General features: G+C 46.5%; 1 protein-coding gene across 3 annotated transcripts in view; it reads right to left on the bottom strand.

Annotated features, from left to right (window-relative positions):
• SLC9A8 (solute carrier family 9 member A8) overlaps nt 1-13,542 on the bottom strand; it is a 79,878-nt gene that overhangs the window by 30,052 nt on the left and 36,284 nt on the right. For all 3 annotated transcript variants that reach the window (XR_004262078.1, XM_032256023.1, XM_032256024.1), the window contains exons 8-9: nt 8,629-8,772; nt 516-654 (exon numbers count right to left, since the gene is read on the bottom strand). Coding sequence is in view for 2 of the 3 variants with exons in the window: in XM_032256023.1 (XP_032111914.1) it covers nt 516-654; nt 8,629-8,772 (283 nt within the window). In the remaining variant the exon portion in view is untranslated. The remainder of the gene's footprint in view (nt 1-515; nt 655-8,628; nt 8,773-13,542) is intronic.

Raw genomic sequence — 13,542 nt, forward strand, 5'->3', positions numbered from 1 at the left:
CCCTATTTGACATTTTATTTTTATTTATTTTTTAGAGATGAGGTCTCGCTATATTGCTCAGGCTGGTCTTGAACCCCTGGGCAAAAGCAATCCCCTGGCCTTAGCCTCTCAAAGTGCTGGATTACAGGTGTGAGCCACTGTACCTGGTCTATTTGACATTTTCAAAGAAAATTAATTTCCAATTTTCCAAATGTGAGAAGTGAGACGGCAGAAAATGAAAATCATCCGAGTGTGGCTTTCATACCCTGGGAACCAAGAGGTCCCCCAAAATCACATCTGATATCCAATAGTGTACATGTTTTTTAAACTTTGAAAAGTGATATCCTAAATTTCACATGTTAAATTTAAAAATCCTTGAGTTAAAAGTGTTTCTCAAACAAAACAAAGCAAAAAATCCTCCTTTCAGCAAAACCTTCATCTAACACTGACCCCCTTAAAAAACAGGCGAAACTGGCTAGAGATAAAATCATCAAGAATAATCTCAACCCTGCATGTTCATCACATTAAAAGGATATTAATGCAGAAATTAAGCCAGTGAGAGTGCCGAGCGCTGCAGAGCCAAAGAACATTTTGAGGAAGTAGTCAAGGGCTTGTAAAAATGTTTGCCACCCACTGACATCTGACATATTTTTTCTTGTTAAACCTTCAGCTGTGCTAGGAAATGAAAGAAAACAGAAAGTTAAAATGTTATATACAAAAAGTTCTTAGAAATTAACTTAAAACTTATTTCTTGCTTATTCCCTTATTCAATCATACCATCATTTATTCAGTTAGCCATTTATTGTTCACCTACTTTGTCCCAGGTGCTGTGTTATTTTCTGGGGTTCAGAGATGAGAGCAAAGTTGCTGCCCTTAAGGAGCTCCTCCCCCCAAGCTAATGAGGGAGAAAAACAAGATGAGCACTAATAACAATCTGCAGGAAGAGCAGAGGGCTGTAGAAACGAAGGATGGGTAGGTACCTAACTCAGACTGGCCAGGCTCAAGGAAGGTGCTTGAGAAAATGTGGGCTGATGCCAGGCGCGGTGGCTCACACCTGTAATCTCAGCACTTTGGGAGGCTGAGGTGGGCGGATCACTTGAGGCCAGGAGTTTAGATCAGCCTGGCCAACATGGTGAAACCCTGTCTCTACTAAAAATACAAAAATTAACCAGGTGTTGTGTCTCATGCCTGTAATCCCAGCTACTCAGGAGGCTGAGGCAGGAGAATCACTTGAACCTGTGAGACGGAGGCTGCAGTGAGCAGAGATCGCACCACTATACTCCAGTCTGGGCAACAGAGCGACTCTGTCCCCCCAAAAAAGGGAGGGCTGGGTTTAGATTCGGGATAAAGACGACTTGCTCAGGTGAAGAAATGGGAGAAGGCACTGACTGAAGGAAAGGCATGTGCAAAAGAAGGGAGCCCATGCATATGCAGCCCATTGTGGGAACTTTCAAGTACGAGATTAGCGCAGCTAAAACGGAGGTGGGGGTGGGGGCCGGGGCGGGGGCGGGGGGTACAGTGGCAGGAGGCAAGGTGAGAGAGGGTAGAGGCAGAGGAACAGGGCCTGGGGAAGGCGTTGGTATTTCAGCCTGAAGGCCTGGGGAGTCAATAGGAAGGATTTCAGTACAGAAATCCTGTGATAAAACCTAAAATTGAGGCTATGGCAAGAACTTAGATTAGAATGGAGCTACCCAGAGAAAAAATGTCCGATGTTTCAGGCTGAGAGGGAGGATTTAGGAGGCATAAGGGAGGAAGGAATGAAGGAACTTTCCTTTCACTGTAATAGAACAAAGGAAAATGTCAGACGTTATTAAATCCAATTGTTGGTCTTGTCCTCAAAGGGAAAACCATTATACCATTAACATGGAATTATTCTCATTAAATATCCTCCTGTCTCTCAAATCCATCCCCTACTACCCTCTACTCCCAGGGATAAGCCTCACTATCTCTCTCTAGACATCCTTGTCTTCCTACAGACCAACCCTGTTCTCCACTCAGTGGCCTAAATGATCCACCCCTCCCCTTTTATGAGACAGGGTCTCACTCTGTCATCCAGGCTGAAGTGCAGTGGGTGTGATCTCAGCTCACTGCAACCTTTGCCTCAAGTGATCCTCCCACCTCAGCCCCAGAGTAGCTGAGACCACAGGCACACATCACCACAGCCGGCTAGTTTTTGTATTTTCTGTAGAGATGCGGTTCAAGGCTGGTCTTGAACTCCTGGGCTCAAGTGATCCACCCGCCACAACCTCCCAAAGTGCTAGAATTACAGGCCCTAACTGATCCTTTTCAAAGGCACACCTGATCAGGTTACCAGCCTGTTCAGAACTCAGTTTCCCCATGTCACCAGGAAGCCCAGTTTTAGTTTGATCTGGCTCCCACCTGCCATACCCCTCTGACCTTAACCTCCTCCTCCCCAAATCTAAACACCTGGGCTACACTGTCACTGGTACCTCCCAGGTAGTCACCATTCACCTTTCCCTGCCCCAACTAACTCCCTATTCATCCCTCAGAACTCAAGGTCAGTGCCAGTCCCTCAGGGACACCTGCCCTGACCCCTTCACACAGGCCTGTCCATTTAAAGGTTGTCATGGTGCCTGACTTCTCCTTCACAGCCTTCGAAACTGTAGTGCCTCAGTCCATGACGATGAAGCCTGTGTCCATCTTGTTTGCTGCCTTATGTCCGGGGCTTAAAGCAGAGCCTCGCACACAAAAGACAGTCAATACCTTTTTGTTGACTCAGTAAATGAAACAAAGTATAGTCAACAGTAATATTCAGCTTCATTAATCACCATGTCATGAATTGTTATCATTTTATTTATTTTTGAGATGGAGTCTCGCTCTGTTGCCCAGGCTGGAGTGCAGTGGTGTGATCTCGGCTCACTGCAACCCCTGCCTCCCGGGTTCAAGCAATTCTCCTGCATCAGCCTCCCAAGTAGCAGGATTATAGATGCGTACCACCAGACCAGGCTAATTTTTTTGTATTTTTAGTAAAGACAGGATTTCATCATGTTGACCAGGCTGGTATGGAACTCCTAACCTCGAATGATCTACCTGCCTTGGCCTCCCAAAGTGCTGGGATTACAGATGTGAACCACCATGCCAGGCCCCAGGATTGGTATAATTTTAAAGCAAAATAACATGAAAAGGTAGCTTGGTCAAACAACATCAGAAAGCCTTTCGAGGAGATTCACAGCACAAAATAACATAATAAAGGTTCTGAGGAGTCTTGCAAAAAAGAAATCTAACTTTCTTCATGTGAAAGCTTTCCAGACTCACCTGAACACACAATCTCCCCAATCCCCCATCTTTCTAGCAGATCACAGGTAAGCATCTTACCTTGAGGAATGTGGCAGCCAAAAAGGGCTCATCTCGGAAAAGTGCTTTTGAAGGCCATGATCACCTACAGTTCCCAAAATTGGGCCTGCAGGCCATACATACACAGTGCCCAGCCTCAGCCCACATCACTACCACAGCAGGCACCCAGGCTGGTTTCACTGCTTTCTTTTTATACAGAGAAGCCTGAGGCCCAGAGAGAGTGAGTCACTGGGTAAGGTCACACAAAGGGTTAACAGCAGATCCAGTGCTGGGCCACTGGTTTGTGAACCCCAGGTAATGTAAGTAGAACCTGGACTCTTTCTGGCCTGGTACTGTTCTAATTTTGTTTCTTAAGGTCATGTTTCTCATGCCTTAAAGAATAAAAGTAGGCCGGGCGCGGTGGCTCAAGCCTGTAATCCCAGCACTTTGGGAGGCCGAGGCGGGTGGATCACGAGGTCAAGAGATCAAGACCATCCTGGTCAACATGGTGAAACCCCGTCTCTACTAAAAATACAAAAAATTAGCTGGGCATGGTGGTGCGTGCCTGTAATCCCAGCTACTCAGGAGGCTGAGGCAGGAGAATTGCCTGAACCCAGGAGGCAGAGGTTGCGATGAGCCGAGATTGCACCATTGCACTCCAGCCTGGGTAACATGAGTGAAACTCCGTCTCAAAAAAAAAAAGAATACAAGTGAGTATTGCTTCAGGGTCCATTTCATGAGCCTAAGCTGTAGCTGGAGAAAACAAAAGGTTTCCTCTACAGCAGTGACTGTAAGAATACACTGTCATGGCAACAATTCAAAGCTGAAAATGACAATTCAAGTTACTGAAGAAACAGGACATTTGCTTTCTGGCACTCATGAAGGTAGCAACATTAAAAAGGCAGTAATTTATTTGCATATTCAGTCGCAAAGATAAATGTGTCAGCTTGCTTTGGGGTTGATCGTTTATGAAGTATACCTCTTCAAAACCAGATGTGATTCTATCTGATAACCAGGGAAAGGTGACAGCAGTTCCCGGGAGCTCATTTTTCTTTTGCACTACCAAAAAGAAAAAAAGGCGGGGGAGTAGTCTGACATGCCCCTTTACTCTCTCTTCTGTCTGAAAATGAGCCTCCCAGGGCTGGCTCACAAGACATTGCTTCTGAGAAGCCTTCCTCATATCCTTTGTGGTCTGGTCATGGAGCCCGCTAGTGCTTAAGACACCATGTTCACTTCTCTGTGGGCATCTTTTGCCTATCACGGAGCAAGTTCGTCAAACCACCTGGCTGTCAGCAGTGTCTGGCACATAGAGGTCCCTCACCAAATGCTGACGGCAGATGACCAGCCGTGGCTGGTGATTTCGTGAGGCTGATTCTCAAGCCAGCTTGGGTCAGGAGCGGCAGTGCTGCTGGTGGAGGCTGGAAACTACACATGCGTGGTCCACAGATCCAACCGTGGGAACTGTTATCACAGGCGATCTTGGGTTTTTCTTTCTTTTTTTTTGAGACAGTCTCACTCTGTTGCCCAGGCTGGGGTGTAGTGGTGTGATCTCGACTCACTGCAACTTCTGCCTCCCAGGTTCAAGCGATTCTCCTACATCAGCCTCCCAAGTAGCTGGGATATTACAGGGACCTGCCAACACACCCAGCTAATTTTTTTATTTTTAGTAGAGATGGGGTTTCACTATGTTGGCCAGGCTGGTCTCAAACTCCTGACCTCAGGTGATCCAACCACCTCGGCCTCCCAAAGTGTTGGGATTACAGGCATGAGCCACCGTGCCCAACCCAATCTTGGGTTTCCGAAGCACTTTTCCAGTAAGAACCTCTGCTTACTGACAATGACACCATCATTTCTCATCTTAAATAGAAAAGTCTCCTAATCTTTGGCTTTTATAACAGAACTGGAAAAGCTCAGAAAATATCCTACCTCTGAAAAATTATTTTTCTTTAAAAAAATCAGAGACAAAGCAATTGAGCTTAGCTCCCAATACATAAAAATAACTCACGTCACCTCCAAGTTGGGCAAAATTCCTTATCACAAATGTTCAATATGTGTAGCCAGGATACGAGATAAAAGTAAAAATCAGAAAGCTAAGCAGGCTTTCAGAGTAGATCTTAAGTAAGAAAAAATACTGCCAACAGATTTTTTAAAGGTCTTGTTTGATAATATCCTAATTAAGCTATAGAAATTTCTGCCAAGAGAAACATGAAAAAGCCAATAGTAGGAAATTGGTTAAGTAGATCATAAGAAACCCAGAAAAAGGAATACTTCGTAGCCAGTAAAATGATGGTACAGAAGGTTGTTTTATCAACTGTGTTCAATGGAAAACAGAATACAATATGTGGGGTATAAGCCTATTTAAATAAAATGTATGTATATTTATACCAAATTGTTAACCATAATTATCTCTACATAGTAGCAATGTGTGTGATACTTCTTTTTTGCTTGTGTATTTACTAAATTTTATAAGAATATATGTACTACTTTTAGAATAACAAAAATACTTTTAAGTTTGGTTTTTTTTTTAAGGCCTGTTGAGCACCTCTTGCGATTAGGCAGTATTTGGTAAGCTCTTCCTGCAAAGGAAGGGCAAAAACAGGGCAAACATGGTGAAAACAATAACTGGGGCAGGGAAAGGAGAGGAAAGAATATCACGTTACCTGATGCTGGATGCTTTTCCCTAGTATCTTTTTTTGACACAGTCTTGCTCTGTTGCCCAGGCTGGAGTGCAGTTGGCGTGAGCTTGCCTCATTACAACTTCCACCTCCCGGGTTCAAGCAATTCTCCTGCCTCTGCCTCTTAAGTAGCTGGGATTATAGGTGTGCACCACCACGGCTGGCTAATTTTTGTATTTTTAGTAGATACAAGGTTTCAGCATGTTGGCCCGGCTGGTCTTGAACTCCTGGCCTCAAATGATCCACCCGCCTCAGCCTCTCAAAGTGTTGGGATTACAGGTGTGAGCCACCACACCCAGCCCTGTAGTACCTTAACTATTCAGTCCTCAAATCTAGTCCTAGGCTGAGGCATTTTATTCCAACATAAGAATTCTGAATATAGTCTATAAAAAATCTTCTAAGAAAATGCCAACTACCACAGAATGGTTATGCTCTAGCAAAGGAAGTCAGTCAGTATTCAGGTAAATGGAAATTCTATTATCTAACAGAATACAGACTGACCTCTAATATTCTCTTAGCTCATCTTTGATACAATATCCAGGACTCTTTCTCCAATTGTTTTGGACTTTTTGGGGGGGATGGGAGAATGGGGTCTTGCTATGTTGTCCAGGCTGGTCTCAAACATCCGGGCTCAAGTGATCCTCCCACCTCAGCCTTCTGAGTAGCTGGAATTACAGCAGAAACAGAAGCCACCATGCCTGGCTTCCTTCAACTACTTTGTCTGTGCCTTTTCAGTTTTGGCAAAATTCTTTGGGTTTCTTGCCCACATGTTAATGACCACCATAAAATGCAGAGTTCAAGGAAATATCCCTGCATCAGAAAAATATATTTGAGATTATCTTAAATGCATTTCCTTTCCAATTTTTGTTTTGTTTTTGAGACAGGGTCTCGCTCTGTTGACCAGGTTGGAGTGCAGTGGCTCCATCATAGCTCACTGCATCCCATGTGGCTAGGAATACAGGCACATGCTATGACACCTAGCAAATTTTTTTTTTTTTTTTTTTTTGAGATGGAGTCTCGCTCTATCGCCAGGCTGGAGTGCAGTGGGGCGATCTTGGCTCACTGCAAACCTCCACCTCTTGGGTTCAAGCAATTCTCCTACCTCAGCCTCCTAAGTAGCTGGGACTACAGGTGCTCGCCACAAAACACCCAGCTAATTTTTGTATTTTTAGTAGAGACAGGGTTCATCATGTTGGCCAGGATGGTCTAGATCTCTTGACCTTGTGATCTGCCTGCCTCGGCCTCCCAAAGTACTGGGATTACAGGCGTGAGCCACCTTGCCCGACGACACCCAGCTAATTTTTTAATTTTTTGTACAGATTGAGTCTCACTATGTTACCCAGGCTGGTCTCAAACTCCTGGCCTCAAGCAATCTTCCCACCTCAGCCTCCCAAAATGATGGCATTACAAGTGTTAGCCACTGTGCCCAGTCCTCCAATAACTTCTTTTTCTTCTTCTTTTGTTTTTTAAAGATGGAATCTCACTCTGTTGCCCAGGCTGGAGTGCAGTGGTGTGATCTCAGCTCACTGTAACCTTTGCCTCCCGGGTTCAAGCCATTCTCCTGCCCCAGCCTCCTGAGTATTTGGGATTATTTTTAGTAGAGGTGGAGTTTCACCATGTTGGCCAGGCTGGTCTCGAACTCCTAACCTCAGGTGATCCACCCACCTCGGCCCCCCAAAGTGCTGGATTACAGTGGCGAGCCACCACACCCAGCCCCCAACGACTTCTTGACATTTTATTATTCATCTTTAATTTATCAGATCCCATCAACTAGGGCAGTAAGGCCAACAAATATTTGAAAACTAACTGCAGTTTCCAAAGTGGCATTTATACAATAGCATCTTAAGGCCAGGCACCTATCAGCATTACTCCCTTATTTTAAAGCTGTGAAAAGGAAGGTGACATCCAACAGCTAGTGGGGCCTCTGTCTATTGCTTTTGTCTCCAATGTTGCCCAAACACTCACCCCTCAACAGTCCGCTTCATCATCATCTGGGGAACTTACTAAAAACCTATGGTCTTGGGACTCACCCCAGACCAAATGAATCAGAAGCTCTGAGGGTGGGGCCTGGGAATGTCACACGTAATCAGCACCCTCAGTGATGCTGAGAAGCTGGGCTCGAAAACCACCACTGAAAGGTAGGTAAAAAAAAGGTGGGTGTAACCAGGCACAATGGCTCACACCTGTAATCCCAGCACTTTGAGAGGCTGAGGTGGGCAAACTGCTTGAGCCCAGGAGTTCAAGAACAGCTTGGGCAACATGACAAAACCTTGTCTCTAAAAAATTTTTTAAAAAATTAGCCTGGAGTGGTGGCACATGCCTGTAAGTCCCAGCTACTTGGGAGGCTGAGGTGGGAGGATTGATCACTTGAACCCAGGAGGTCGAGGCTGTGGTAAGCTGTGATGGAGCCACCGCACTCCAGCTTGGGTGACAGAGCGAGACCCTGTCTCAAAAAAAAAAAAGGTGGACTCTCCTCTACTAACCACCCCTGGACCTTGACCACATTCTGGCGGCATGTCAAGGCTTGTCAGGACAGAAAGACGGAGAAAGATACTGGGTGAACTGATCACCGAGAGGACAAGCAACTGTACACATGCTGCGTGGAAATATCTGCCCCTCTGTTACAAGGATCTCTAGTTCTGCCACATGAAGAACGTCTGTTCTCTGCCCTCGTACTTACTTGGTCAGGACAATGGAGACTGCATCGTTGAGAATACTTTCTCCAAAGACCAGCATGTTGAGCACTGGGTCCACATGAAGTGCATTGAAAATAGCAATAGTGGCCACTGGATCGACAGCTGATATTAGGGAGCCAAATGCAAAACTGTAAGAGACAGAGGGAAGGGGAGATTCTGTAACGTGTGTCACTTGGTCCATATATTAAAGCATTAAAGTCAAAGGCCATATTTAACAGAAGGCAATACTACACACTAGAGCTGAACTATAGAAAGCAGTGTACTTTTTTCCCATTTATATACTGCTGACATTGTGGATGGAGTGTGAAAGGCCCACTCTAAATTAAGTTGTTAGGAATTGCCTGGTTTCCTACTGTCAGCACAGAGACTTGACTTTGACCAGTGATCACCAGTGATGGAGATTTTTGCTTAGAAATATTTATTATACACCGCCCAGTCCCACGGATCAGAGCAGCTGGAGCCAAATGGTTCATGAGCTCCTGTGTCTGACGTCTGCTCTGCCCCTTGCCACCAGGCCCTTGGAGTGCTGTCTGTGACCAACCCCAGCCTGTACTCAGATTTGTAACATCTAAGAAAGTGTCAAAATCCAGTAGCAACCCCAGCGTACTTTGGGGGTGAATGGTGTGTACAGCAGATAAAAACACTGAGGCCATCTCCCAACTGGGCCAGTGACCTCCCTGACAGTCCCCGTGAAGATCTCCTCACCCCAGCGGACATGTGCTGATTATTTAAAATGTTTCAGGCATGGAGGCTAACAACAGCAAACTACCATGGCCGGCACTGTTCTAAGCACGTCACACATGGTGACTCAACAATCCAGACAGTGACCGTATGTGAGAGTGCTACTACTGCCCCAATGACAGAGGAGAAAACTTCAGGACAACAGGATGATGAAGTAACTTGTCCAAGGTCACTCAGCTAACAAGCGGCAGAGCCTGGCTATCTGCCCAGAGTCGGTGTTGCTACCCCAAACGGTAGATACGGCAATACCAAGAGATGAAGGCAAATTCAGACAACAGCAAGTGTGACACAGGAAATCAATTGAGGTGACATGAGAAGGTGGGGTGGGGGGTGTAGGTGTGGAAGCCACTTAGATTGAGGGGTCTGGAGAGGCCTCTCTGAAGAGATGACCCATGTAAGCAAGAACCTACGTGTTAAGAAGCAGCTGGCCAGGCCAGGAGCTGTAGGCAGAATGACAGCAAGCGACCCCTGGGGTGGGAGCAAGCCTGATGCCTGAGGAACAGAAGGAAGGTGCATGTGGTGGTGGCGGTGAGGTGAGTGGCAGGAGCCACAGGAGGCTGGCAAGGAAGGCAAGACCAGCTCCCCCGAGGGGCCTTGTAGGCCACATGAGCCTGGACGATTCACTGTCCCTGCCCGCTCGTGATTTTCCCACAAGTCTCTGTGCCGTGCCTGGTGTGATATCTTTCTAGTGCAGCAGAATGGGTGGGTCTGCCCCGTTCCACAACACCAGCCAAAACATGGAGCCCCAATGGCCAGCTTGTGTCAGTCATTAGCCAGACACGCCTGCCTTAGCTTCCAACCTCACCAAGCCTGGGTCTGGGGGGAAGAGGACGTTGGTCTGGGCAGCCTTCGATGGGTGATCTTTTGGCTGCAGGGTCAGGAAGAGGAGAGCTGACTGAGGAAATGCCTGGCTGCCTTGCCAGGTCCAGGTCTCTTCATAAGTCAATCATTTGACCTCTGGTTTCCATGGTAGCTGCCTGTGAATGTGATTCATGTGCATTAATCCAGAGCGCCTCGGGATCCCAGGCTGAGGATTCAGTTCCCAGACTTTGCCTGCCCTCACAGAGATGACATCACAGGTTTGTGATGCTGAATTTTCATCATGGGAGAATTCCCAGGGTCTGTACTGGGCATGACCCAGAGACACTTGCAGAAGGCAAGCAGGCAGGCAGGCAGGAAGAAGGGAGGGAAGGAGGAAAGGGAAGGCAACTCCACCAAACAAGTGTCCATCTGGGAGGCCCTCTTTTGTTGACAGCTGGTCCGCAGGCCCTTGCACCACAACCCAGACACGGAGCTTCTGGTTGCTTTTCTATTCCCACTCTCATCAACCGCAGCCACATCACCAGAGGCAGTGAAGGAAGGAGGATGATATCTAAAAAATGTATCCTAGGACAGGCACAGTGGCTCACGCCTGTAATCTCAACACTTTGGGAGGCTGAGGTGGAAGGATGGCTTAAGCTCAGGAGTTTAGGACCAGCCTGGGCAATACAGAGAGAACCCCATCCCTCCACACACAAAAATTATCTGGAAGTGGTGGCGCACACCTGTAGTCTGAGGTACTCGGGAGGCTGAGGCAGGAGGATGGCTTGAGCTCAGGAGTCTGAGGCTATAGCAAGCTGCGATCATGCCACTACACACCAGCCTCGGTGAAGCACAGGCCCACCACAGACTCACAGTTCCCTGTGCTGTGCCTCTCCTACCCCTGCAGGATATGCTTTTTATTTTATTTTTTAAAAATCTGTTTATGGGTATTCACTGCACAATGCTTCACTTTTTCTTTCTTTTTTTTTTTTTTTGAGACGGAGTTTCGCTCTTGTTACCCAGGCTGGAGTGCAATGGCGAGATCTCGGCTCACCGCAACCTCCGTCTCCTGGGTTCAGGCAATTCTCCTGCCTCAGCCTCCTGAGTAGCTGGGATTACAGGCACGTGCCACCATGCCCAGCTAATTGTTTGTATTTTTGGAAGAGACGGGGTTTCACCATGTTGACCAGGATGGTCTCGATCTTTTGACCTCGTGATCCACCCGCCTCGGCCTCCCAAAGTGCTGGGATTACAGGCTTGAGCCACCGCGCCCGGCCCACTTTTTCTATATGTTTAAATTTTTCATAAGAAAAGGCTGGGGCAACATTCATCTTAAGTAAGCCAACTGATGTCTCATGCCTCCCTAAAATGTATAAAACCGCTCTGATCATTGTGGGCACACGTCGTTGGGACCTCCTGAGGCTGTGTCATGGGTGCGTGTCCTCAATCTTGGCAAGATAAACTTTCTAAATTAACTGAAAAAAACAAAACAAACAAAAGGTTGGGAAAAATGCTTTGTATAAACTATGCAACACATTTAGTATGCTTGGGAATCTAAATTGAGGCAGAGTTTTTTTGTATTTTTTTTTTTTTGAGATGGAGTCTTGCTGTGTCTCCCAGGCTGGAGTGCAATGGTGCAATCTCGGCTCACTGCAACCTCCACCTCCAGGGTTCAAGCAATTCTCCTGCCTCAGCCTCCCGAGTAGCTGGGATTACAGGCGCCCACTACCATGCCCAGCTAATTTTTGTATTTTTAGTAGAGATGGGGTTTTGCCATGTTGGCTAGGCTGGTCTCAAACTCCTGACCTTAGGCAATCCACCTGTCTCGCCCTCCCAAAGTGCTGGGATTACAGGCCTGAGCCACCACACCCGGCCAAGGCAGAGTATTTCTGGTCTCGATCTCTTGACCTTGTAATCCGCCCGCCTTGGCCTCCCAAAGTGCTGGGATTACAGACTTGAGCCACCCGCGCCCGGCCAAGGCAGAGTATTTCTGACAGTGAAGATGAAAAGTATGAAATACAAACTGCTGAATCATTGAGAGGTCTGTATTGAAAGAGGGTCATTTAACCTGACTGTCAGCTGTTCTACTTCACATCTTCGGGACCTCATCTTTTAAAGGCCAGAAGCTAGAAGTTCAATTTAAAAATGTATTTTCTTTAATTCCATAACCCCAAAAGATAGCAGCATCAACAAAATGAAAAAGAAATGGACTAAGGTAGTGAAATAATTCAGGATCTCTAAGAGTGAAATCTCTCTCCAGCAAGGTATCACTAGAACAAAACAGAACATGTACAACAAAGTTATTTTCATGTTTTCTATAGGTTGCAAAAGGTGGTCTGTGGCTCTCATGTTTGGTCTGCATGGTGTTTGTGAAAAACTGAGCAAGCTGTCAACATTGAAAAACTGGAAAATTACAATCTAGAGACCTAGCCTCTTTTTGAAAAAAAAAATTGTTTAAAATATCCACTAATATTGGGCCCAGATTTCCGCATGATAATTATGAGTTGGAGCCGAGAAGTGGCTGTCCCTTCATGCAGAGTGTGTTCTCCCACTGGCCTTGCCCACCTCTGGATTCACACAGCTGGCCAGCTTCCCTCTGTTAAGTGCTCAGCCAGGCCCTGTGGCTGTGTGGGCTTGCGACCCCAGAGCATTCCCCATCCATGGGACCGTCACTTTCTAACAGCAAAGGAAGCTTCTGCACACAGAGAAGAAAGCACAACCCAGCTCTAAGTCAGCGTGTGTACAGGGCAATTCTTTTCCTGTCCTCCACCTGAACATCCCAAACACTGATTCAACTCAACTTCACAGAAAGTTATCCAGCATTGTCTGTATCTCTAAGCAGTTGCTCCCAAAACGGGTTGAAGGTTTGAATACTGTGATACCTTCCTTTACTGGGCATTTCTTTTCATTTGCAAAGTACCTACAAAACACAGGACATCAGTTCTGCTTTGTTTCCAGCTGCCACGGAATGTGGCTTTTGCTACTTGTTTATGTATCAAAACTGTCTTACAACAAAAACTCCAAAATTGATGTCCTGGGCTGGGGTGGGTGGTGAGCGGAGGTGGAAATAGAATTGCATTTGTTATCAGAGACACAGTTCCCATGAAAAGGGTTCCCAGATTCTAGTCCCAAGTTGCTAAACTGCTGCTAAATCCTGAAAGCTCTGACTAACCCCACAGCAAGGAGCTGGGGACAAACTTGTGGCCCTGCTGCCCAGCTCCCTAGCCATGCCACAAGACCAAACCAGGTGCCAGTGGTAAATGCAGACACACTGAGCAAGGCTATGTACTCTCAGAGGGGGGAACCCAGGTTACACTCTGCGTGGGCACTTTTTCAGCACTAGATCTGGTACCTTC

The sequence above is a fragment of the Sapajus apella genome, unplaced genomic scaffold (genome assembly GCF_009761245.1).
Source record: "Sapajus apella isolate SASKATOON/1434 unplaced genomic scaffold, GSC_monkey_1.0 scaffold92, whole genome shotgun sequence".
In the NCBI taxonomy this organism is placed as follows: Eukaryota; Metazoa; Chordata; class Mammalia; order Primates; family Cebidae; genus Sapajus; species Sapajus apella.